Genomic DNA, 26,402 nt, shown 5'->3' with positions numbered 1-26,402 from the left:
GTCGGACCCGGTGTCGCGCGCACCAGCCCGTTTCCCGGAAGTGCGCCCGAAGCCGGCGCCGCGGGCCGAGGTGAGCGCACGCGGGCTGGAATGGTCTGGACGCCGCGGCACGGGGCCGGGCATGGCGCCGCCCGCGTGCGCGCCGGACTCGGCCCGGCCTCCGGGAGAGGCGTCCGGCCGTTGGACGCGCGCGGGGACGCCGCGAGTGCGGGGGGAGGGGCAGCGGGGCTGTGAGTGGAGGCACGGTACCCCGACCGGGCTAGCGCTCCTGAGCCTGTGGGCCCCGCCGGACTCTCCAGCCACGTTTCTGGCCTGGGACGAGAAGGGGCCCCTCTCTCCTGCCTCCCCGAGAAGGCTGGAAGTGAGCCTCGGGAAGAGGGAACCCGTATGGGCTGATGCCCGCAGCCTGGCTCCTGGGTGCGGTCGGCGTCGTGGGCAGAGGGTGGAGGGCTCAGTGGGCAGCGCTGCCCGGCGCCCGGCAGGGCCGGATCCTCTCCGGCCTCAGTGCCTGTAGCTCCTCCTCCCCTCCAGCTGTTCGTGACAGCTCCTAAGCCCGCCCGCTCCCCGCCCCCCCCGCCCCCCCCGCCCCCCCCGCCCCCCCCGCCTCCCCCGCCTCAAGTTACCAAAGGTTTGCCGCTCTCCTCCCAAAGGCACAGGCGGTTAGAGCTTCCTGGGTTTGAATTTGGCCGCCTCGGTGAGCCTCAGAGATTTCAGACCTGTACACTGTAATACTCGCCTTGCTGGGTATTTGTGAGGGTTGTGATTAATCGCTAAGTCGTGTCCGACTCTTCGTGACCCCATGGGCTGCAGCCTGCCAGTCTTCCCTGTCCATGGAATTTTCCAGGCAAAAATACTTGGGGTGTATTGCCATTTCCTTCTCCAGGGGATCTCCCCCCACCCAGTGATGGAACCTGCGTTGTCCGTTATTGGCAGACATGTATGTTCTGACTGCTGAGCCTGCAGGGAAACCCATTTCTGAGGATCTGCTTGAACCCTGCCTAACATGGAACTTGATAAAGTTACTCAGACACTCCTTAAAAACAATAAGGTGCCCGGTATTGATGGGGACTCCCATGGGGTTTTGAGGTGTGGGAGGGACAGATTGAATACAACAAAGACAAGTGGAGATTTATAGCCAAGGGGTAGGGTGGGGTCAGTGGATGGAAAATTACTAAGAGGAAACGTCTGCCTTAAGGGGGTCATTCTGGCTAAACTAACTTGACCGGCTTTGCTGAAGGCAGGTCAGGGCCAAAAGGAATTTGGTCAGGTGTCAAGGGATGTTGAATTTGATCAAATTTCAAAAGTAAGGGATTTTCCGTAAACTGGAATCAGAAAGATTCTTGCTAAACTAGACTAGAAGGGCCAAGGACAGAGTCCAAGGGCCAGCCCTACTCAAAAAGATGACTCAGAAGCTTGACTGAAGTTTAAGGAGACCATCTTTGTGCTCTGCGAATGGCTGCTCATGTGTGAATGGATAAGTGTCCGTACCTAGATGTTCATTTAAAAGTGCATTCTAATTTGTTATAGCTTTAATAAGTATAACAACTATACATTTGGGAGAACTTTCCTTTTTTTTTTTTTTTCAAAACTAACAGGAGTGTATTCTCATGAAGTATTTGCAGTACCAACCTATGAACCATTTATGTGTGTGCTGTGCTTAACTTGCTCAGTCGTATCTAACTCTTTGTGACCCCATGGACTGTAACTGGCCCGGCTCCTCTGTCCATGGGGATTCTCCAGGCAAGAGTACTGAAGTGGGTTGCCGTGCCCTCCTCCAGGGAATCTTTCCAACCTAGGGATCAAACCCATGTCTCCCACCTTGCAGGTGGATTCTTTACCATGTGAAACACCAGGGAAGCCCATAAAGTAATTTAATTATGAATACTTGAGGCATTTTCCCTACCATTATGTGAAAATATATAGCTGAAATCAGAGTTAAATAATTTATGAGTCAGTTTTCCCTGAAAGTCGCTTTCCTTAGGTGTTATCTAAACTGCTATTTTAATTCAGGAACTAAGTAAATATGAATAAGTCCACAGATCAGTCTCTTGCCATCTAAAATCTTGCTACTTGTTATTTGAAATTCAGGAGCTATATCTAGATAGTGAAGGATGCATATATATTTAAAAGTTTTAACATGTTTATTTTCAATAGAGTTAATTTTTCTCAGCATTTGAATTAAGTTGTAAAATTCACTCAGCAGTTGTTTAATTATGAGACAAAGTACTTCCACTAATAATAATTTGTTTATAAAAGACATTCCTGGAAAAGTTAACTCTAATCCTTTCTGTAGAAGTATCTCCTCTGGCTTTCCATTAAGCCCTGCAGATTAAGCCTTTTGCAATTCACTTAGTTCCCAACCTAACATATTTACTTAAAGCTGTTTAATTCTCTCTAAGCAGCCTTTAGCCATTTCCAACAAATTTTAATATGTTGTGTTTTCATTATCGGTCAATATGAAGAAAATGTTTTAATTTCCTATCTGGTTTTTTTCTTTGACAGTTGGTTATTTAATATTTCCATATATTAGGATATTGTAGGTATCTTATTGTTTTCTTTTGTAATTTTTAGAGTTCAATTACTCTGTGATCAGAGAATCTATACTTTAAGATTTTAGTGTTTTGAAACATAATTATATTCTGTTTTCATGAGTGCTTCTTATGCATTTGAAATGAATGTGTACTCTGCAGGTGTTGTTTTAAATGATGGTTGTATCAACTTGGGTCACAGTGTTGTTTAGATTTTCTATTTCCTTCAGTTCAGTTCAGTCGCATCCAACTCTTTGTGACCCCATGGACTGCAGCACACCAGGCCTCCCTGTCCATCACCAATTCCCCGAGCTTACTCAAATTCATGTCCATTAAATCGGTGATGGCATCCATCCAACCATCTCATCCTCTGTCATCCCCTTCTCCTCCTGCCTTCAATCTTTCCCAGCATCAGGGTCTTTTCAAATGAGTCAGTTCTTCGCATCAGGTGGCCAGAGTATTCGAGTTTCAATTTCAACGTCAGTCCTTCCAATGAATATTTAGGACTAATTTCCTTTAGGAGGGACTGGTTGGATCTCCTTGCAGTCCAAGGGAATCTCAAGAGTCTTCTCCACACCACAGTTCAGAAGCATCAAATTCTTTGGTGCTTAGCTTTCTTTCTAGTCTAACTCTCACATCCACAGATGACTACTGGAAAAACCATAGCTTTCACTAGACGGACCTTTGTTGGCAAAGTTATGTCTGCTTTTTAATATGCTGTCTAGGTTGGTCATAACTTTCCTTCCAAGGAGTAAGCGTCTTTTAATTTCATGGCTGCAGTCACTATCTACAGTAAATTTGGAGCCCCCCAAAATAAAGTCTGTCACTGTTTCCATTGTTTCCCCATCTATTTGCCATGAAGTGATGGGACCAGATGCCATGATCTTAATTTTCTGAATGTTCAGCTTTAAGTCAACTTTTTCACTCTCCTCTTTCACTTTCATCAAGAGACTCTTTAGTTTTTTGCCTTCTGCCACAAGTGTGGTGTCATCTGCATATCTGAGGTTATTGATATTTCTCCCGGCAATCTTGATTCCAGCTTGTGCTTCCTCCAGTCCAGTGTTTCCCATGATGTACTCTGCATATAAGTTAAATAAGCAGGGTGACAATATACAGCCTTGACGTACTCCTTTTCCTATTTGGAACCAGTCTGTTGTTCCATGTTCAGGTCTAAATGTTGCTTCTTGACCTCCATACATATTTCTCAGGAGGCAGGTCAGGTGGTCTGGTATTCCCATCTCTTGAAGAATTTTCCACAGTTTGTTGTAATCCACACAGTCAAAGGCTTTGGCATAGTCAGTAAAGCAGAAGTAGGTGTTTTTCTGAAACTCTCTTGCTTTTTCAATGATCCAACGGATGTTGGCAATTTGATCTCTGGTTCCTCTGCCTTTTCTAAATCCAGCTGGAACATATAGAAGTTCATGGTTTATGTACTGTTGAAGCCTGGCTTGGAGAATTTTGAGGATTACTTTGCTAGCATTTGAGATGAGTGCAATTGTGCGGTAGTTTGAACATTCTTTGACATTGCCTTTCTTTGGAATTGGAATGAAAACTGACCTTTTCCAGTCCTGTGGCCATCACTGAGTTTTCCAAATTTGCTGGCATATTGAGTGCAGCACTTTCACAGCATCATCTTCAGGATTTGAAACAGCTCAACTGGAATTCCATCACCTCCACTAGCTTTGTTCATCATGATGCTTCCTAAGGCCCACTTGACTTTGCATTCCAAGATGTCTGGCTCTAGGTGAGTGATCACACCATCGTGATTATCTTGGTCGTGAAGATCTTTTTTGTATAGTTCTTCCGTGTATTCTTGCCACCTCTTCTTAATATCTTCTGCTTCTGTTAGGTCCATATCATTTCTGTCCTTTATCGAGCCCATCTTTGCATGAAATGTTCCTTGATATCTCTGATTTTCTTGAAGAGATGTCTAGTCTTTCCCATTTTGTTGTTTTCCTCTATTTCTTTGCACTGATCACTGAGGAAGGCTTTCTCATCTCTCCATGCTATTCTTTGGATCTCTACATTCAAACAGATATATCTTTCCTTTTCTCCTTTGCTTTTAGCTTCTCCTTTTCACAGCTATTTGTAAGGCCTCCTCAGACAACCATTTTGCCCTTTTGGATTTCTTTTTCTTGGGGATGGTCTTGATCACTGCCTCCTGTACAATGTCATGAACCTCCATCCATAGTTCTTCAGGCACACTATCAGATCTAATCCCTTGAATCTATTTGTCACTTCTACTGTATAGTCGTAAGGGATTTGATTTAGGTCATACTTGAATGGTTTAGTGGTTTTCCCTGCTTTCTTCAATTTGAGTCTGAATGTGGCAATAAGGAGTTCATGATCTGAGCCACAGTCAGCTCCCGGTCTTGATTTTGCTGACTCTGTAGAGCTTCTCCATCTTTGGCTGCAAAGAATATAATCAATCTGATTTTGGTATTGACCATCTAGTGATGTCCATGTGTAGAGTCTTCTCTTGTGTTCTTTAAAGAGGGTGTTTGCCATGACCAGTGCGTTCTCTTGGCAAAACTCTATTAGCCTTTTCCCTGTTTCATACAGTACTCCAAAGTCAAATTTGCCTGTTACTCCAGGTATCTCTTGCCTTCCTACTTTTGCATTCAAGTCCCCTATAATGAAAAGGACATCTTTTTTGGGTGTTAATTCTAGAATGTCTTGTAGGTCTTCATGGAACCGTTCATCTTCAGCTTCTTCAGCATTACTGGTTGGGGCATAGGCTTGGATTACTGTAAAACTGAATGGTTTGCCCTGGAAACGAACAGAGATTATTCTGTTGTTTATGAGACTGCGTCCAAGTACTGCATTTCAGACTCTTGACTATGATGGCTACTCCATTTGTTCTAAGCGATTCTTGCCCACAGTAGTAGATATCTATTTCCTTACTCATATATATATATGGGGGGGGGGTCTATTTTTCCATCAGTTACTGAGAGAACAGTGTTAAAATCTCCAGTGATGATTGAGTTTTCCCTTTAGACCTGATATTATGTGCCTACTCTTTTAGGGTGCTTTGTGTTCTAGGTGATTTAACCCAATTATCATAATAAAATGTCCCTCCTTTTCTCTTTGTCATGAAGTTTCTTGGTTAGATACTAATGTAACTATACCAGCTTTCACATGCTTGCTGTTTGCATGGAATGTCTTTTCTCCTCCATTTTATTTCCAAACTATCTGTGTCTTTATATATAAAATGTCTCTTGTAGATTGCATATAGTTGGGTCTTGCTTTTTTTAAATCTGACAATCTGTACCTTATAGTTCTAGTGTTTAGTCTGTTTACATTTAATGTAATTATTGATTGGTTGGGTGTTAGTCTATCATACTGTCTTTTTTTCCACTTGATCTTTCTGCTTTTTATTCTTCTCTTGATTCTTTCCTGTATATTATTGACTGCTTTTCATTGTTTGTCTCTTGGTTTTTTAGCTATACCTCTTTGTATAATACTTTTACAGCTAGCATTATGCATCCTTAAATGATCAAAGGTTAACTTATCAGAATGTGATTTAATATTGTTCCACTTTATAACTCAGATTTCTCATTTCCTACCCCTCACTTAACACCTTTATGTTTCCCATCTGTCACCTCACCTGACATTACTTCTTCCTTTCAATTTTCTGTTTCTGCATTCAGTTCAGTTCAGTCGCTCAGTTGTGTCTGACTCTTTGCGACCCCATGAATTGCAGCACACCAGGCCTCTCTGTCCATCACCATCTCCCGGAGTTCACTCAGACTCACGTCCGTCGAGTCCGTGATGCCATCTAGCCATCTCATCCTCTGTCGTCCCCTTCTCCTCCTGCCCCCAATCCCTCCCAGCATCAGAGTCTTTTCCAATGAGTCAACTCTTCGTATGAGGTGGCCAAAGTACTGGAGCTTCAGCTTTAGCATCATTCCTTCCAAAGACATCCCAGGGCTGATCTCCTTCAGAATGGACTGGTTGGATCTCCTTGCAGTCCAAGGGAATCTCAAGAGTCTTCTGCAACACCGCAGTTCAAAAGCATCAATTCTTCGGTGCTCAGCCTTCTTCACAGTCCAACTCTCACATCCATACATGACCACTGGAAAAACCATAGCCTTGACTAGACGGACCTTAGTCGGCAAAGTAATGTCTCTGCTTTTGAATATGCTATCTAGGTTGGTCATGACTTTTCTTCCAAGGAGTAAGCATCTTTTAATTTCATGGCTGCAGTCACCATCTGCAGTGATTTTGGAGCCCCAAAAAATAAAGTCTGATACTGTTTCTACTGTTTCCCCATCTATTTCCCATGAAGTGATGGGACCAGATGCCATGATCTTCGTTTTCTGAATGTTGAGCTTTAAGCCAACTTTTTCACTCTCCTCTTTCACTTTCATCAAGAGGCTTTTTAGTTCCTCTTCACTTTCTGCCATAAGGATGGTGTCATCTGCATATCTGAGGTTATTGATATTTCTCCTGGCAATCTTGATTCCAGCTTGTGTTTCTTCCAGTCCAGTGTTTCTCATGATGTACTCTGCAAATAAGTTAAATAAGCAGGGTGACAATATACAGCCTTGACGTACTCCTTTTCCTATTTGGAACCAGTCTGTTGTTCCATGTCCAGTTCTAACTGTTGCTTCCTGACCTGCATACAGATTTCTCCAGAGGCAGGTTAGGTGGTCTGGTATTCCCATCTCTTGAAGAATTTTCCACAGTTTATTGTGATCCAAACAGTCAAAGGCTTTGACGTAGTCAATAAAGCAGAAATAGATGTTTTTCTGGAACTCTCTTGCTTTTTGATGATCCAACGGATGTTGGCAATTTGATCTCTGGTTCCTCTGCCTTTTCTAAAACCAACTTGAACATCAGGAAGTTCACGGTTCACGTATTGCTGAAGCCTGGCTTGGAGAATTTTGAGCATTACTTTACTAGCATGTGAGATGAGTGCAGTTGTGCGGTAGTTTGAGCATTCTTTTGCATTGCCTTTCTTTGGAATTGGAATGAAAACTGATCTTTTCCAGTCCTGTGGCCACTGCTGAGTTTTCCAAATTTGCTGGCATATTGAGTGCAGCACTTTCACAGCATCATCTTTCAGGATTTGAAACAGCTCAACTGGAATTCCATTACCTCTACTAGCTTTGTTCGTAGTGATGCTTTCTAAGGCCCACTTGCCTTCACATTCCAAGATGTCTGGCTCTGGATTAGTGATCACATCATCATGATTATCTGGGTCGTGAAGATCTTTTTTGTACAGTTCTTCCATGTATTCTTGCCACCTCTTCTTAATATCTTCTGCTTCTGTTAGGTCCATACCATTTCTGTCCTTTGTTGAGCCCATCTTTGCATGAAATGTTCCCTTGGTATCTCTGATTTTCTTGAAGAGATGTCTAGTCTTTCCCATTCTGTTGTTTTCCTCTATTTCTTTGCATTGATCCCTGAGGAAGGCTTTCTTATCTCTTCTTGCTATTCTTTGGAACTCTGCATTCAGATGCTTATATCTTTCCTTTTCTCCTTTGCTTTTCGCCTTTCTTCTTTTCACAGCTATTTGTAAGGCCTTCCCAGACAGCCATTTTGCTTTTTTGCATTTCTTTTCCATGGGGATGGTCTTGATCCCTGTCTCCTGTACAATGTCACGAACCTCATTCCATAGTTCATTAGGCACTCTATCTATCAGATCTAGGCCCTTAAATCTGTTTCTCACTTCCACTGTATAATCATAAGGGATTTGATTTCGGTCATACCTGAATGGTCTAGCGGTTTTCCCTACTTTCTTCAATTTGAGTCTGAATTTGGTAATAAGGAGTTCATGATCTGAGCCACAGTCAGCTCCTGGTCTTGTTTTCATTGTCTGTGTAGAGCTTCTCCATCTTTGGGTGCAAAGAATTCATTAGCACCTCATAAATGTAATAACCTAATAACAGATTAATTCCATGTACCCCCTTCTTTGTGCTATATTTATATATTTCACTTCTACTTATCTTATGTTCTGCTTATACTAGTGCAATTTTTGCCTTAACAGTCAGTTGCTCCTTTTAAGGAAATTAGAATAAATAGAAGCATAGTATCTTACATTTTTTCACCATGTGCTTACCATTTTTGGAGATTTTCATTCCTCTCTGTGGCTCAGATGGTAAAGCGTCTGTCTACAATGCGGGAGACCCGGGTTTGAGACCTGGGTTGGGAAGATTCCCTGGAGAAGGAAATGGCAATCCACTCCAGTACTATTGCCTGGAAAATCCCATGGACAGAGAAGCCTGGTAGGCTACAGTCTATGGAGTCGCAAAGAGTCGGACACGACTGAGCGACTTCACTTCATTCCTCTCTGTAGATATGAGTTTTCCTTCAACTGGAAGAATGTCCTTTAGCATTTCTTGCAGTACGCATCATTGGGGGAAAATTCTCATGGCTTTTTTAAAATCTGAAATATGTCTTTAATTCTTTCTTTGAAAGGTGTTTTTGTTGGATGTGGAATTCTAGGTTGACAGTTCATTTCCTAGAATTTGCATTTGTTTCTCTTTATGATTTCTAGTTCTCTGTGGAAAGTCACTTATCTCTTCTGTCATTAAAATTATCTTGTTTTTAAGTCCAGAGGCCATCAGGCCTTGATTCTCTTGACTTCTTTCCCCTTGATTTTGGATCGCATCTTGGATATTGTGGATGGCACATTGTAGACACTAAAGATTCTGTTATCTTCTTCTGAAGAGTGTTGAATTGTCTTCTAGCAGGCAGTTCAATTACTGACTGATCACCTTTGGGTTGTGTTAGTTTGGTTTTTATCTCCTTGCAATCCAAGGGACTCTTAAGAGTCTTTTCCAGCACCACAATACAAAAGCATCAATTCTTCATTGCTCAACTTTCCTTATGGTCCAACTCTCACATCCATACATGACTACTGGAAAAACCATAGCTTTGACTATATAGACCTTTGTTGGCAAAGTGATGTCGTTGATTTTGAATACTCTGTCTAGGTTTCTCAAACCTTTTCTAGGAGATCAAACCAGTCGGTCTTAAAGAAAATCAACCCTAAATATTCATTGTAAGGATTAATGCTGAAGCTCTAATACTTTGGCCACTGATGCAAAGAGCTGTCTTATTGAAAAAGACTGATGCTGGGAAAGATTAAAGGCAAAAGGAGAAGGGGGCAGCAGAGGATGAGATGGCTAGTTAACATCACCAACTCAATGGACATGAATTTGAGAAAATTCCAGGAGATAGTGAAGGACAGGGAAGCCTGGCATGATACAGTCCGTGGGATCTCAAAGAGTCAGACATGACTTAGTGACTGAACAATAACCAGCTTGGTTTTAGGGTAGATCTTTGGAAAACCCAAGGTGTTTCCCAAATTCTTTTCTTCTTTGGCTGTTCTGCATGGCTTCTGGGATCTTAGTTCTCTGATCAGGAATTGAACCTGGGCTGTTGGCATTGAAAGCATGGAGTCCTAACCACTGGACTGCCAAAGAATTCCCTCAAATTCTTCTAACTGCATCAGAATAGACCCAACAGACTGGGCCTCTTTGGTGGATATTGTTGAAGCGTGTTTTTAGGTTTTGGGGGGCATGTTTAGGGTAGTAGGTCTTACTCTCAAGCATGGTCCTTACTCCTAACATGACCTTTCAGATAACTCAGGATGCATTGAATGTTTCTCTACTTTTGGGGTCAGAAATGTAAATGTCTCTTATCATTGGTTGGGCTTCTGTATCCCTCATTTGCTCTTTTAACATGGTAACAACTGCTCCCTGTTGAACCTTGGATAGTTCCACCATGCTGAGTGCAGTCCAACCCTTGGCCAAGATTCATCACAAGGAAACCCCCTCCTCCCTCCACAGCTGTCTGCCTCCATTGCCACAGCTTCCTCCTCCCCACTGCCCTGCTCTTTATGATTCTAGCCACTTCAGTAGCCCCTGGTCTCTGCTTGAGCTCCAGCTTCCTGCACTGGGCTTGGGAAATCATTCCTTTGCAGACAGCTATGATGACCATGGGACCCTCCTCATGAGCTTTTCTTCCCTCAGGGATTCCTTTCTTGCCTATCTGTTGTCCAGTGCCTGAAAACAGTGGCCTCTTAGGCTTTCTCCAGTATTGTTGTTTACAGTGGGTAAGCTGCCATGAAAAGCAATAGAATTCCTGAATTATTGAGCACATGTTGCTGTAGCTCTCTGGGTGCTGGATGAATATATGAATGAAATATCAGGTAGGCCAAAAAGTTTGTTCAGGTTTTTCTGTAAGATGTTATGGAAAAACCCAAATGAACTCTTTGACCAGCCCAATACATGGGTCTCTTTGTAAGCACAAAGGACAGTTAGTGGGGTCCACACAAGAAACATAATCTTCTTACCTTTCTATTTTATCCCCTCAAAAAAATTTTGCTTTCTTTTTCTGGTTTAGTTCTTCTGAATCTTTGTTAAACCTTTTTTATGTCATCTTAATCTGTGCCTCCATTCTTTTTTTTTTTTTTTTGAGATCCTGGATCATCTTCACTATCATTATTCTGAATTCTTTTTCTGGTAAGTTGCCTATCCTCACTTCATTTAGTTGTTTTTCTGGGGTTTTTATCTTGTTCCTTCATCTGTGCCATACTCCTCTGCCTTTTCATTTTGATTAACTTTCTGTGATTGTGCTTTTTGTTCTGGAGGCTGCAGGATGTACTTGTTCTTGCTTCTGCTCTCTGCCCTCTGGTAGATGAGGCTAAGAGGCTTGTGTAAGCTTCCAGATGGGAGGAACTGGGGAAAAACTGGGTCTTGCTCTGATAGGGCCTTGCTCAGTAAAACTATAATCCAATTATCTGCTAATGGGTGGGACTATACTCCCTCCCTGTTAGTTGTTTGGCCTGAGGTGACCCAGCCCTGGAATCTATAAGCTCTATGGTAGACCAGCCTAGACAGCATATTAAAAAGCAGAGACATAACTTTGCCAACAAAGGTCCATCTAGTGAAAGCTATGGTTTTTCCAGTAATCATGTATGGTTGTGAGAGTTGGACTAGAAAGAAAGCTGAGTGCCGAAGAATTGATGCTTTTGAACTGTGGTGCTGGAGGAAACTCTTGAGAGTTCCTTGGAGAGCAAGGAGATCCAACCAGTCCATCATAAAGGAAACTAGTCCTGAATATTCATTGGAAGGACTGATGTTGAAACTGAAATTCCAGTACTTTGGCCGCCTGATGCGAAGAACTGACTCATTTGAAGAGACCCTGATGCTGGGAAAGATTGAAGGCGGGAGGAGAAGGGGATGACAAAGGATGAGATGGTTGGATGGCATCACTGACTCAGTGGTCATGAGTTTGAGTGAGCTCTGGGAGTTAGTGATGGACAGGGAAGCCTGGTGTGTGCTGCAGTCCATGGGGTCACAAAGAGTCAGGCATGACTGAGCAACTGAACTGAACTGATGGTAGGGCTGTTGGCAAACACCAAGAGGGCTCATGCTGAGGTGCCCTTCCCAGGACTGCTGCTGCCAGTGTCCCCGTCCCTATGGCGAGCCCCTGCCGACCTGAACCTCTGCAGGGGACCCTCCAACACTAGCAGGCAGATCTGGCTCGGTCTCCTGTGGGGTCAGTGTTCTTTTCCCCTGGGCCTTGGTACACATAAGATTTTGTGCCATCCAAGAGTGGAGTCTTCATTTCCCTCAGTCCTGTGGAAGTCCTGCAATCGAATCCTGCTGGTCTTCAACATCAGATTCCCTGGGGATTCCTAGTCCCTTTGCCAAATTCCCAGATTGCAAAGCCTGACTTGGGGTTCAGAACCTTCCCAACAGTGGGAGAACCTCTATGGTATAATTGTTTTCCAGTTTGTGGGTTGCCTATCCAGCAAGTATGAGATTTGATTTTTTCTTGATTGTGTCCCTCTGCCCTCTCGTTGTGGCTTCTCCTTTGTCTTTGGACTTGGGGTACCTTTTTTTTTCCAGTATCCTCTTTTCAGTGATTGTTCAACAGTTAGCTATGATTTTGGCACTCTCACATGAGGAGGTGAGCATGTGGCCTTCTACTCCACCATCTTGAAGCGATCTCCTGCTTGTTTTATTTTTAAATGATGTTGTGATATAGAGTGAACTGTTTGGGTGAAGTCATGGGGATAAAGACATTGCTCTTACACCTCAAGGACAAAAGTGAAAAAATTGAAAGTGAAAGTCGGTCAGTCATGTCTAACTCTTTGTGACCCCATAGACTATACCGTCCATGGAGTTCTCTAGGTCAGAATACTGTAGTGGGCAGCCTTTCCCTTCTCCAGGGGATCTTCCCAACCCAGGGATCAAACCCAGGTCTGCTACATTGCAGGCAGATTCTTTACCAGCTGAGCCACAGGGGAAGCCCAGGAATACTAGAGTGGGTAACCTATCCCTTCTCCAGGGGATCTTCCTACCCAGGAATCTTCTGCAATGCAGGCAGATTCTTTACCAACTGAGCTATCAGGGAAGCCCCCTCAAGGACAAAGCAGCCATCAAAAGCTAGAGTGTTGTACTGATCTCTGATTAACCCTGGCACCCAAGTGGCTGGGTGTTTTTTGGTTGTTGTGCTTCATGTTGTGGAGAAATGATGACCTCCACCTCCTTTATAATATTTTAAGATAGACCCAATAATCCAATATTAGGATTACATGCAAGAAAGCTAGCTAGAAATATTGCATGCTCCTTTAAAAATATCTTAATATTAACTTTGTTATTTCCTAATTCTCTTTTCCTTGTTTTAGTTCCTGCCTTCTGAATTTTGATACCACTCACCATAAAACTTACTTCATGTCTGTAGGAATGTTTTTGCGGTAGTCAGTGTTTAAGACTTTTTTCTGTTTAGGGTTGAAAATTTTAGTATGACAGATTTTTCATAAATTCCCAGTTATCAACATGGCACTCAAAAGAGGTCACTTAGAACTTTCATTGTACCTTTTGAGGAAAAAGTTCTCTACAACTTCATATTTATTTTGGAAGCATCTAGTCATTTCAACCTTGGTCTTCCAGGTGGCGCAGTGGTAAAGAATCTACCTGCCAATGCAGGAGACATGGGTTTGATCCTTGGGTCAGGAAGATCCCCTGAAGAAGGAAATGGCAACCCACTCCAGTATTCTTGCCTAAAAAATTCCATGGACAGAGGACCCTTGTTGGCTACAGTCCATGGGGTTGCAAAGAGTCAGACACAGCTCAGCATGCATGCACACACGCCATCATTTCAACCTTGGTCTTTACTCCTGGGGCATCAGCGTCTCTGTCCAGCTCTCTGTTTCAGTCTGCAGACCTATGGGTGCAGACATTGAAGTGCTGTGGAGGCGAGCTGTTTACCTGGAAACGCAGTGAGCATGCTTCACGTGGTGCACTTCACTCTTCTGCTTGGTCTGCCTTTTGAAGACCAAGAGAGAACACTGTAAGAATGGTCAGGGTTGTGGTGACAGTCTAGCTGTGGTTCTAGTAGTTTGCTTTGCAGCTTCAAGTTTACCATACTTCAAAGTAAAATAGTGCATCCATTGATTTCAGAAGACCCACGACTCCCTCCCTCCCTCCAAGGCTTCTCAGGCAGGCAGGTGATTCTGTTCTTTGTGAAAGTGCATCCCCCTAGCCCGTGTAATGTCACTCTCGCTGCCCCTCCAGGGTCCTTGTGAGAGGCTCTGAGAAGACCTGGCTCTCCTGGGGACAGCTCCGTCCCAGAAGCACATCCCCTAAAAGGACTCGCCACACCAGACAATGCCCGTGGAGTTGGGGCAGGCTCCTGTCCTGCTGCCACCACCGGCCAAGGCTGAGGAGCTCCTGTTCCCTGGCCCAGATGCCACCCCCCGAGGGGAGCCCTCCAGCCCCGAGACCGCACGCCAGCTCTTCAGGCAGTTTCCTTACCAGGTGATGTCCGGGCCCCATGAAACCCTCCAACAGCTTCGGAAGCTCTGTTTCCAGTGGCTGCAGCCAGAGGTCCACACCAAGGAGCAGATCCTGGAGATGCTGATGCTGGAGCAATTCCTGAGCATTCTGCCTGGGGAGATCCAGACGTGGGTGCGGAAGCAGTGTCCAGGCAGCGGGGAGGAGGCCGTGACCCTCGTGGAGAGCTTGAAGGGAGACCCCCAGAGGCTGTGGCAGTGGGTGAGCAGAGAGTGCTGTGATCTGTGAGGGAAGCACCAGGTCCTCTGGGGTCTTAGCAGGGGCGTTGTCTTTTTTTTTTTTAATTAATCTATTTACTTTTGGTTGCGCTGGGTCTTTGTTGCTGCGTGCAGGCTCTCTCTAGTTGCGGGAGCTACTGTCTAGTTGTGGAGGTACTCTAGTGGCGGGGGCTACTCTAGTGGCGGCGCATGGGCTTCCCGTTGCAGTGGTTGCTCTTGTTGCAGAGCACCGGCTCTAGGGCGTGTGGGCTCAGTAGTTGTGATGCACAGGCTTTGTTGCCCCACAGCATGTGGGATCTTTCTGGACCAGGGGTCGAACCTGTGCCCCCTGCCTTGGCGCCACCAGGGAAGTGGTTAACCATAGAACCACCAGGGAAGTCCCAGGGGTTTTATCTTTTTTTCTGGCACCGAATATGTGGGGGTTTTCATACCAACAACCAATTCTCCGAGTCTCTGATCTCAACTAGGTGTCCTCCTATTCAGTTCAGTTGTGACAGCAGTGGTCTGCTTGTCTCAACCCAGAGGATAAGGGCTGGTCCTGTAAGACTTCCCCCCATTTCAGCCACCGGTCACAGCTGCAGGGGTCACTCGGACTTCCGGCCAGCTGGCTACAGATTGGGAGGTTCCCAAGGCCCCTTCCTCAGCTTTGATAACTTGCTAGGATGACTCAGATCTCTGCTTCCATTTTCCAGTTTGTTCTAAAGGATATGATTGAGGAGCAGCCAAATAGAAGAGATGGGGGATACACAGAGCTTCCATGCCCTCCTCTGGGCACTCCATCCTCCTGACCCTTATATGTGTTCAGTGGGTTGGAAGCTCCCTGAACCCCACAGTTGAAGAGTTGCTATGGCGTTCTCATTACTCAGGCCTGACAGATTGATCATTGGCCATTAGTGGTGGAAGAGCTCTAGCCCCTCTCTGTCCCCTAGAGGCTGAGGGGTGGGGCTGAATGTTCTGGCCCTCCAGTCACCAGGTTAGTTCCCCTGACAACAGGCCTCCATCCTGAAGCTATCCGGGGCCACCAAGAGTTACCCTATCATGATCAACTCAGGGATGGTTGGGAGGAGCTTGTTCTGAACCACAAAAGTGGCTCCTGGCACTCCTGTCCTTCAGGACATTCCAGGGGTTTCGGAGCTCTGTGCCAGGAGCCTGGGACGAAGATTCATTATATCTCTTCAGTGTGTTTTTCATTATACCTCCTCTGTGTATCCCCACGCCACACCTGATCCTAGGTCTCCCTGACACTACACTTTTTGGCCATTAGGGATTGAAGATAAAGTCTCCGCCCCCTCGTCCCATCCTTAGAGAGTTTGGGGAGTTGTCCCAAAGACGCCTGTATCTTAGTTGGTGGAGGCTGTCCAGTAGAAGGACAGCCCCAGCGGCCTGTCAGAAGGGCTCCCAGGTCTCCCTCTGGCCTCATCCTCCAGCTGCTCTCAGGATGCTTCACTGCCCAGTTCCTGCTGGACCAGAAATAAATGCTGGCCTTTTCTTTCCCTGCCCTGTGTCCCTAAGGCCTGCCTTAGGATGCATTCTGGAAGGGTAGCTCTGTGTTTTTCAGAAACCCTCACTCTGGGTCTTTGAGTAATCAGCAGTGTGTTGTCTCTAGATCAGCATCCAAGTTCTGGGACAGGAAGTCTTCTCAGAGAAGGCGGAGTCTGCGAGCTGCCCAGCAGGGGACACAGAGTCTCCTGCTGAAGAGCCTCAGAAGCTTGGGCTCCGGAACACAGCCCTCGGGCCTGGGGGTCCACTGAGCTGTGTGGTGAAAGAGGAGTCTGACGTGGAGCAAGGTCTAGGTGAGGGGCGGGTCCTGGTGGTGGTGTGTGTGCTACCTCCTGGAGAAACCAGGGGACTGTGATCAGCAGGCCAAGAGGGAACTGACACCTTAGGCCGCACCAATTAGGGTATGTCTGGACATGTGGGACACAGGGTGCACCTACAGGAATCAACTGCAATTGGGGATTCAAAGTCTGCAATGTAAGCCACTTTATGACAGGGCCAGGCCTTTCGGATCTGGGGTCTGAGGAAGGTGGGAGGAGATGTTGGGGGCAGCTGTCGGGAAGCTTGGAGGAGCCGGAGTTGGTTAGGGAGGTAAACGTGGGTCTGAGTTTGCGGATGGTGGGACAAGTGCGGTTACTCACGGGGGAGGTTTGTCCCTGTGCCCTCTGTGAGTGGTCAAGAAGGACATCAGGATACTCAGTCTTCTGTCTCTGCCTTCAGCAGCGGCTGCCACCCAGCTGCCTGCCCAGCCCGAGCAAATGCCTGTTGGGAACCAGGACTTCGGAGCCTCCCTTCTCCACACAGCATCTCAGGTGAGTGGGGTCCTCTGGTTCTCGACTCCAGAACCTTGCCCTCAGGGTTTCAGCAGGAAGGTAAACCCAGCCCCTCTCACTCCATCCTGGCCACAAACAGAAGTCTCAGAAACAGATCTATTTTGATTACGTGGTGAGCGACTCTGAAAAGTTGCATTTGATAAAAATGAAGTTTTTCAAGCATCTGTAGACTTTAGTCAAAGCATTGTTCCAAACCTCTAGAGAACTCCTCCTTCTCAGGACTCTCCTTGTGGGGTCCTTTAGAGTGAAGGTGAGGAAGGCTATGTGTGTTGAACGTGGTTTGAAGCCAGGTCCGAGCTTCAGCTCTCCAGGCCCAGAGATCTAGAAACCCGAGTCCCAGCTTCGCATTGTACTTGGGGTAGGGGTGGGGAGTGGCAGGGGGGTACACCTTTTTCAGTGACTCTAGAGTACCCTTCTTCCTGCTTTCAGGGTACTCAGGAATCAGACTGTTAGGCAGGAGGCTGCTTGGGAGAAAAGAACTGGGTATTCTGCCAAGGATGTCAAGCAGACTTGGAGGCCTCTTGTTGCTTCTACAGTAAATACAGGGCATCCCTGTGAAAGGTGTATATATTAACATACTTCAACTAGTGGGGTTAGCTGTTAGCTCTGTGGTACTTATATACAGACATTAGCCATGACCTGTTCTGGATAGCTCAAGGTCCAAAGATTCTTAATGTTCACCAGCAACACCATATATGTGTGCGTGTGTGTGTATGTATGTATATATGTATGTATGTGTATAAATACGTGGTGTGTTCTCAGTCATGTCCGACTCTGCGACCCTATATACTGTAGCCTGCGAGGCTCCTCTGTCCATGGGACTCTCCAGGCAAGAATTCTGGAGTGGGTTGCCATGTCCTCCTCCAGGGGATCTTCCCCACCAGGGATCGAACTTGTGTCTCCTGCATCGGCAGGTGGATTCTTTGCCGCAGTGCGCTACCTGGGAAGCCCTATCTAAATGTATAGAATGTATAAGTAAATTTCCTATATATAGCTGATGCCTGATGAACAGCAGCTCAGCCCTGACAGACCGTCCCGACCCAGTCGCAGTGCCCCTCCCTGAACTAACAACACCTGTTTGTGTCAGAAGGCCCTCAGTGTTCAGCGAAGTCTTTTATATCTGAAGGGAATGTTTAAATGTAAGGAATCACGTCCTCTAATCTCTCCCCTGATTTGGGAACCTCGAGAACAGTGGCAGGGTGTGAGGTCCACATGGCAGTCGTGGGACTGAGTCAGAGACAGAGCCTCCCAGACTCGGGGATGTGTGGCGCCCGTTCCGGAGCGTTCAGACCTCCAGAGGGGAACTCAGGCCACACGGCTCTGTGCGAGTCAGTTGTGGCAATGCCCCACAAACCCACAAGGTGGTGCTGTTTCCACATGAAATCCAGATTATTTCCCCATCAAATCTCATACTTCTGTCCTCCCAGAGTAGGAAGTTAGACTTTTTTCTGCTCTTGTGAAAATGAGAGGGAGGGGGAGGGCTGTAGTTGGTGTCATGTCTCTTAAGTCAAGGGTTTCAGTCAAGCACCGCTGGCTTCTGGCAGTTCCTCGAGTAAGTCTGTGGCTTTAAGGTTGGAGGTTCGCTGTTCAGAGACTCTTTTCTGGGCTTTGAAAGGGTCGATTGTTGCCCTGGAGGGTTTTGGTGGATGTCTTCAGCATCTTGGTGGCTACTCTTTCGGTGCCCGTGTGTCTGGGGGGCCAGGCCACCTCGCAGCTATAACTGCCAGTGCAGAAGAGGGGGGACTCCTGCCTTCAGCAGCGTTTGCTCAAGCTGGTTATTTCCAGACGGTTGTTGAGGTAACTTCACTCACAGAAGATCAACAAAGTAGAAAATTCCTGCTTTAGAAAATTTTAAATTAAAATCCATATTTAAAATGTTATGATCAGTAGTTAAACATATAGAGGTCACTTTTCACCTCTGCCGTTTCTTCCACCCAAAAACATTTAACTCCTCCTTTTCGTCTCTTTTTTTTAAGCTTCATACCTGCTAATCAGAAATACATTTTAAAACTTCTTTCCTTTCCCTCCTGAATTTCCAGACATCAATGACGTCTTGGGAATATCGGGCTCCTTCTTCTGCCCAAAGATCTCTCCAATGAGCGCTGAGAGTTAAACACAAGCCGAGTGGGGAAAGGGCTTCCCCAAACAGGCAACTTAAAAGAGAACACAGGACCTAAAACCTACATGTTTCCTCTCCATGGCAAGAAGTACAGAGCCCGGGCCTGTTGACTCCGTCTGGAACCACCTCCTGTGGTTTCTCAGACCTTCTGATGGCTAGGACCCTGAGGCCATTCCTTTCTCCTCCGCCCTGCACAGGCAGGGAGGGATGGTTCAGGACCCTCCCCTGGACTCAGGCCTTGTGTTCTTCTCTAGGAGCAGTGGAGGCACCTGGATTCCACCCAGAAGGAGCAGTACTGGGACCTCATGCTGGAGACCTATGGGAAGATGGTCTCAGGAGGTGCAGGTGGGTCAGCCTGGTGGAAGGGGCACCCCCCGTGTGCTCTAGGGGCGACCGGCCACTCTGCTCGGCACTCTCCCTGGAGACACAGCTGGGAGCTGGGAAGCTGGAGGGGGCGGGCTACAGTGTCGGCTCCCGTGCACTGAACACGCTGCGTGCGCCTGGCCCCGTGGTGGCTCCTCTCCTCTGTGAAGTGGGGTCGGGGCGCCCTCAGTTAGATGGTGACAGTGAGCAGCAGATCTAGTCACTTTCTCACTGTTTCGTAGCTTGCAGGTGCTGGTTACGACAGAGCTCAGCTGTGGCCAACTGTGCCCAGCCAACCACGGGTGGGGTCCCGGTCACGACCCACACACCAGCCTGCCAGGTGGTCTGACCCCTCCCACCCAGAGCCTTCTTTTTGTGGCCGTTGCCGTCATCCGGCCATCCCGGGGGTGCTGGTGTCTTCGAGGTTCCCCGTGTCCCTCCAAGACGGGCTCCTCAGTGGTGTCCAGAGCCTCTCAGTTCTCTCTCCACTCATGGCCCTCCTTTAACAGCACAGCCTGGTCCCCAGTCCTCCCCGTTCATCCAGGCCCACAGAACCCCTCTCTGTTCCAGGCATTTCCAGTGCCAGGCCTGGCCTGACTGATCCAGCTGGGTATGGGATAGAGCTGGCAGGGCCACACCTGCATGCCAGTGAGAAGATCCCAAGACCCACCTGCATAGGTGAGTGACCTGTCCCCAGCCATTTCTGACCCCCAGTCATTAAACTGGAGGTAATGGGGGGAGAGGTTAGGACTTGGTTTCTGTTACATTGGTAATAACTAGCCATGGCCTGGTCAGTCCAGGCTGAATACTGAGGTTGGGCTCCTTGTCCCTGGCTGTCAGGTTGTTGACAGATGTTTAATTATGGAAGAAGGACCCTGAATCTGACATGCTGCCTCACTCCAGCCTGTTGGGATGGCTTCCTTTCTCAGAGAGAACTAAGATTGTACAGGCCAAGACCAAATCAGATATGGACTGAGTTCTATTAAAAAAAAAAAAAAAGATCATCTAACAGATTACTGTTATTCTTCCTAAGGAGAAGGTCCAGAGTAACTGGACCTTTCTTTTTGTTTTAACTCTGGTTATGGTAAATGGTAACCCATTTAAAATAAACAAGATAAACAACCCAACAAAATAAACAAGACCCCAAGCAGAAAAACATGTTTCAGCTACTTTCTGTGCATCCCAAGTTTCATTAAACAGCAGTAACAACAAATACTTCATATCAATCACATATTTTAAGGTTGATACAAAGAAATATGAACTTGGTCTGTTGTAAAACAGCAATCACCCTTTGCCTTCTGAATTCTTTTAAAAACATTGCAGTTACATAAAATCGACTGTCAAACCTACCTACCTACACACACACACACACACACACACACACCCCTTTTCATCTCATTTTCTAACAACAGTCCTGTTAGATCTTACCTTGAACCAAACTGTGGAGAGGGTATAAAGCCAGCCTGCCTTGATAAGGCAAAGAAATGCCATTGTAGGTTCTTAGGAGAGGATCGGTGGGGAGAGAGACTTCGGAAGTGGCCACCTGCAGGACAGGCTGGGAGGGTACCCCCCAAGGAGGAGAGTCCTGGGGGCCACTGACACGGGAGTCCAGGTGTGCAGGGACGAGACAGTAATAACAAGGCAGGAAAGGAGTGGTCTGGTCCCAAAGGTTACCGAATTAACAGCCTGCAGACCTAGATTCAGTTGCTGTTGTTTAGCCTCTGAGTTGTATCTGACTCTGCAACCCCATGGCTGCAGCCCGCCAGGCTCCTCTGTCCATGGGATTCTCCAGGTAAGAACACTGGAGTGGGTTGCCATTTCCTTCTCCAGGGGATCTTCCCAGCCCAGGGATGGAAGCTGCATCTCCTGCAGTGGCAAGCGGATTCTTTACCCCTGAGCCACCAGGGAAGCCTCACCTGCTCAGGGCAGGGGGCACATGCCCCAGGAGAGAGTAGATATGCTCTTCTATTTGACCACATGGAGGAACAGCTCACAGGAAAAGCAGGTCAGCAGGGAAGTGAGCTTCAAAAAGTCTCACACTCATACCTCTAATCACAATTTCAAAGGATGAAAATTATACACATACAGTTGGCCCTTGAATAGTAAGGGTTTGGACTGTGCGGGAATGCTTATTCTCAAGAGTTTTTTCAATAAATGTGTACACAATCCACATTTGGTTGAAGTCATAGGTGCAGAACCTGGATACAGAGGGCAGACTGTAAAGTTACACTTGGATTTTTACTGCACTGGGGTGGGCGCCCCAACCCCCACGTTGTTTGAGAGTCAGCTATATTTGGAAAAATGATTCTTAAGCACTTATTGGGAAGAATACTGCAAGAATAGTAAAAAGGTTTGAAGGAAGAGTGTTTCATCAGTGTTGGGCTTGTAAATATTCAGAGTATGTCATTTCTGAAAGGTAACTCAGTCCCATAGTGCAATACTAATACAAGCCAGTGGAACGAAAAGGAAGCTGGGGACCAGAGGCTGGTCTGTAAAGGACTGATGAAGGGAAAAGCAAGACAAGTCCACAGGATGAGTCACTCTTCTCTGAGCAGAATCAGGAGAAAACACTCTGGGAAGAGGAGTCCGCTTCAACTTTGCGTGTGTTGTCTACCAAAATAAGTTGGAAGCAGATGGAAAAGACAACATATGAAAATAAAACAATAGTAATAGAGAAGAAAATGGGTAAATATTTGACTCATGTCAAGCTGGGGATGATTTTTATAAGTATAAAAGCGACAGAAAAAAAATCACTAGGTAAATGATTAACAGACTGGACTATATTTAAAAAGAAAGAAACCACAACTTCTACACATAAAAATAACTCCAAACAAGGGGCTTCTCCCCACTCCCGATGGCTCAGCAGTAAAGAATCCGCTTTCAGTTAAGAAGACACAGGAGACTCGGGTTCGATCTCTGGGTCAGAGAGATCCCCTGGAGGAGGAAATTCCAACCCGCTGCAGTATCCTTGCCTGGAAAATCCCATGGACAGAGGAGCCTGTCAGGCTGTAGTCCATGGGGTCGCAGAGAGTCAGACAGGACTGAGCCACGGAGCACACAACCCCAAACAAAATAATAGTGACTAAACTGTTGAAAACTTTTCATAGACATGACAGGTAAGTGACTGTTTTTCTTAAAATAGAAAGCGTGAGTGCAAGTTGATAAGAGAAAAGTGACTTTCCCAGTTTAAAAATAATGGACAGCAGTCTTGGAGTATGAAAAGTAACTCATAAATGTGGGGAAAAAATCGATCCTTTAATAACTAAAGAATTAACGTTTACACCAACAAGAAGCCGTTTCCCACCAGTCTGAGCAGCAGAGTCTTGAGACAGTCAATAGGTAGGGTGTTGAACCCTTGCCTCCTCTCTGCCCAGCCTCTTGGACCTGAGGATGGCACCATCGTTCTGGAAGTTGATCTGCCAGTGGGTGTCAGCAACCTTAATAAACACCATTCATGCCTGTTGACACAGTAACTGTACTTTGAGGAACCTTTAAGGTACTGATCAGAAATGTGGGCAGAATTTGTGAAGAAAAAAGCTCCTCACGTCATTATTTACAGTAGCCAAATACAACAAACAACTTAGATTCCCAGAGTAGGAGAAGTCTTAAATAAAGTTCCTTGTTTTAGTCTCCTGTGTTTATTATCATATCTCCACGGTGAGCCATTATTCAGCTCCTTAAAATGATACCTATAAAGGCTGCTTCTAAGACAAGAGAGAGTACCTTGGCCTTCCAAGAGAAACAAGTTCTGAGGCTCTGAATTAACAAGCTCCAGTCTGGCGCTCCAGCAGATTCCTGGGCCTCTAGCTGATAATGTGAAAGACACCGACATAGGAGAGAGAAGGGCAAACAGCTCCAAAGACATTGACATAGGAGAGAGAAGGGCAGACGGCTCCAAAGACATTGACATAGCAGAGAGAAGGGCAGACGGCTCCTTCACATCTACAGGAATAAAGGCATTTAGAAAAGTTGAAGATAAATTCTACCACCCACATCAAGATCTTTACCACATGGGTAGTAATAACCAAAGCCCCAAGTTATGAGAAAAACAAAATGCAGCTGGTTCATGAGTTAATGAAGTTAGTGAAGCACCCATGAAGCTGGATTCTTGCACAGACCAAGGGTGCAGACTTTCACACAGCAGCTTCTCTGGGCATCACAGCCCCAGGGACATGACACGAACTTCGGGGTGACTTGTGGAAGGGAGGACCCGTGTGAAATTGATAAACAGCACCCTTTACCATTGAAAGACTACAGAGCCAGGTAGAGAACTGTTTATACAGTATGGTACTGGTCGTGTCAGTGAAAAACACGCACGTGTACGTGCGTGCGTGCATGCTAAGTCCCTTCAGTTGTGTCTGACTCTGTGCAACCCCATGGACTGTAGCCCTCCAGTCTCCTCTGTCCATGGGGGTTCTCAGGCAAGAATAATGGAGCGGGTTGCCGTGCCCTCAACAGGGTATCTTCCTGACATGCGTGTTTAAATGAAAGACTGGAAGGAAATGTGCACTCACAGTAGTTGCCCCTGGGTGCTATGATTAAGGCTGATTTTGTTTTCTTTCGTATGTTTTTCAAATTATTTTTTGTGATCATATTTATCCTTTTTATATAACCAGATAAAAACCAATACTCATTAGCGTAGTGCTTTCCTATATTAGACTTGTTTCTCCTGGGCATCGGAAGCTGGCTGCTGCTTTTCCAAGGTGGCCGCTGCAGCCTCTGGGAGCCGTCTTCCCCTGTCTCTCCTCCTTTCCAGAGCTGAGTCACAGCCGGACGTACACGAAGCAAGTGCTGGGTGCTCAGGTCCGACAGCATTTTCCTTCTTGGTAAAGAGAAGTCATCATGTCTTGGCTGACCCTTTCTCTGACACACAGGTTGGCACGCAGGGCGGACCGCTGACTGAGCTATTCTGCATCTTCTTTCTCCTTCTAGGGGACAGAGGGGAGAATGACAAAGAGAACCTGAACCTGGAGAACTACAGGGCCCAGGAGCCTCCGGCATCGGGAGAGCCTCCCCCTCAGGCTCCCTTGAGCAGCCTCTTCAGTGAGGACGAGCCAAGACCCTCTGGAGGAGGAGAGGACCTCTCAGAGGCCCAGGGGAACCTGCGGGGCGAGGGGACAGGGCGTCAGCTCTGCCCCCGGGAGAGGAATTCCAGGAAGCAGCCAGGCCCGCACCTGCTGCCCTCGCTTCCCGGGGATTCGCCCGCACCATGGCTTGAGGAGAAGAGAGAGGCCGCCCCGCGGGGGCAGCCAAGGGCCCCCATGGCCCAGAGACTCCCCACCTGCAGGGAGTGTGGCAAGACCTTCTACCGGAACTCGCAGCTGGTTTTCCACCAAAGAACCCACAGCCGGGAGACATCCTTCCAGTGCCCCACCTGCCAAAAGGCCTTCCTGCGGAGCTCCAGCTTCGTGAAGCACCAGCGGACCCACACGGGGGAGAAGCCCTGCAAGTGCGACTACTGCGGGAAGGGCTTCAGCGACTTCTCGGGGCTGCGCTACCACAAGAAGATCCACACGGGGGAGAAGCCCTACAAGTGCCCCGTGTGTGAGAAGAGCTTCATCCAGAGGTCCAACTTCAACCGGCACCAGAGGGTGCACACCGGCGAGAGGCCCTACAAGTGCACCCGCTGCGGCAAGAGCTTCAGCTGGAGCTCGAGCCTCGACAAGCACCAGAGGTCCCACCTGGGGAAGAAGCCCCGCCCGTAGCCGGGCTCTCTGACCCCGCTCTGTCCCCCGGTCTGTTCAAGAAGACTTGACTCCATCCCAAGGAACTGCGTCCCTTAGAAAGTATCCCTGTCCTCTCAGTCTTCCATGGACTGCAGAGCAGAGCCCAGAACACAGCTTTAGACAGGAGGAGAGCTCGGCCTCTGAGTTGGACCTCACGCAGGCTGACTTTCTTGCTTCCGCATCGGGAGAAAGAGAAGCCTTCCTTTTCCCACTCGTCTGTCCTCCCAGACCCCTCGGGAAAGACGTGTCACTTGGAGGTCCCGTTTTAGGAGTGTTCTCTGGAAAGAGTTTCACTGGATCTGCCCTCAGGACTGTGGTCCTAGAACAGGTCTTCTGTTCTGAAGGAGGAGCAAAGAGGCCAGTGGGCTCACGTGTGGTCTCTGTAGTACGGGTGCAAAGCTAACTTTCAATAAACCTGGTGGTCATTCCCCATCTCATCTGTGTGTGCAGCATCCACTGTCTGCTGACTGGAACTCACAAACCCTCAGTGGTGCTCGAGCTCCCAGATTAGCTCGAACAAATCGGAGGGACAGTGACAGGACATGGCAGCCTAGTGCCCAGGTGAGAGCCCAGCCACTGCCAGGCATCCCGGTGTCCTCTTCCCAGGTCTGCCTCCCACCTGCTCTGCGGCTTCCAATTTCCCCTCTTTCTCCCAGTGTCTCCCTGAGGCTGTCCATCATTTTTGCCAAAGTGTCCTGGGCTGTAAAATTATCTTCCTTATCTCATTTACTCTGTGTGTGTTAGGAAGAAATCAATAGCATCAATTCATTTTATAGAGTGTCTAGATCCCTGGTGGCTCAGCAATAAAGAACCCGCCTGCCAATGCCGGAGACTGGGTTCGATCCCTGGGTTGGGAGAATCCTCTGGAGGAGGAAATGGCAACCTATCCCAGTATTCTTGCCTGGAAAATCCCTTGGACAGAGGAGCCTGGTAGGCTACAGTCCATGGGGTCGCAAAGAGTCAGACGTGACTTAGCGACTCAACAACTCAGGTTTGTTAACACATGCATCTAACCTGGCCACTTGTCCTTGAAAGTGACGTGACCCAGGGTGTCCTGCTCTGGTTCAGCGAGACCACTCCCCTTCCATCTTGGTCCTCCTCTGCCCACTCTTACTGTACTGTTCCCAGTGAGGGGCAGGCAGGATGATGTTAATGAGGAGGACGGAGCTGACTCCCTGGAAACAAGAACACTAGGCAAGAAACTGTAAACCGTAGGCAAAGAGTAGAAAGTGCTTTTCTGGTTGACGCACAAGAGATGACTCTTAAGTTGGAATCCCTGGATTCCGGAGGAATGTATCACCT

The 26,402-nt window shown here is 47.0% G+C and overlaps 1 protein-coding gene across 3 annotated transcripts; it reads left to right on the top strand.

Moving 5' to 3' along the window:
• On the top strand, window positions 1-25,537 carry ZNF18 (zinc finger protein 18). 3 transcript variants are annotated; one of them, XM_018064670.1, is made up of 7 exons: window positions 1-70; window positions 14,066-14,545; window positions 16,169-16,355; window positions 16,783-16,871; window positions 19,266-19,356; window positions 19,945-20,052; window positions 24,307-25,537. In XM_018064670.1, the coding sequence occupies exons 2-7, from the start codon at window positions 14,159-14,161 to the stop codon at window positions 25,077-25,079; spliced, it is 1,635 nt and encodes a 544-aa protein (XP_017920159.1). In that variant the 5' UTR covers window positions 1-70; window positions 14,066-14,158; the 3' UTR covers window positions 25,080-25,537. The 3 variants fall into 3 exon arrangements, with proteins under 3 accessions (XP_017920159.1, XP_017920157.1, XP_017920158.1); XM_018064668.1 differs by having other exon boundaries at window positions 16,780-16,871; XM_018064669.1 differs by lacking the exon at window positions 1-70 and adding an exon at window positions 140-361 and having other exon boundaries at window positions 16,780-16,871.

The sequence above is a fragment of the Capra hircus genome, chromosome 19 (assembly GCF_001704415.2).
Source record: "Capra hircus breed San Clemente chromosome 19, ASM170441v1, whole genome shotgun sequence".
Lineage (NCBI taxonomy): Eukaryota > Metazoa > Chordata > Mammalia > Artiodactyla > Bovidae > Capra > Capra hircus.
This window is presented reverse-complemented; position numbering and strand designations above follow the sequence as displayed.

Coding starts and splice junctions, on each gene's coding strand:
- ZNF18 (XM_018064668.1), top strand. CDS start 14,159: ATGCCCGTGGAGTTGGGGCAGGCTCCTGTCCTGCTGCCACCACCGGCC. Junction 16,872..19,265: donor TTCTCCACACAGCATCTCAG/GTGAGTGGGGTC, acceptor GTTCTTCTCTAG/GAGCAGTGGAGGCACCTGGA. Junction 19,357..19,944: donor GATGGTCTCAGGAGGTGCAG/GTGGGTCAGCCT, acceptor TCTCTGTTCCAG/GCATTTCCAGTGCCAGGCCT.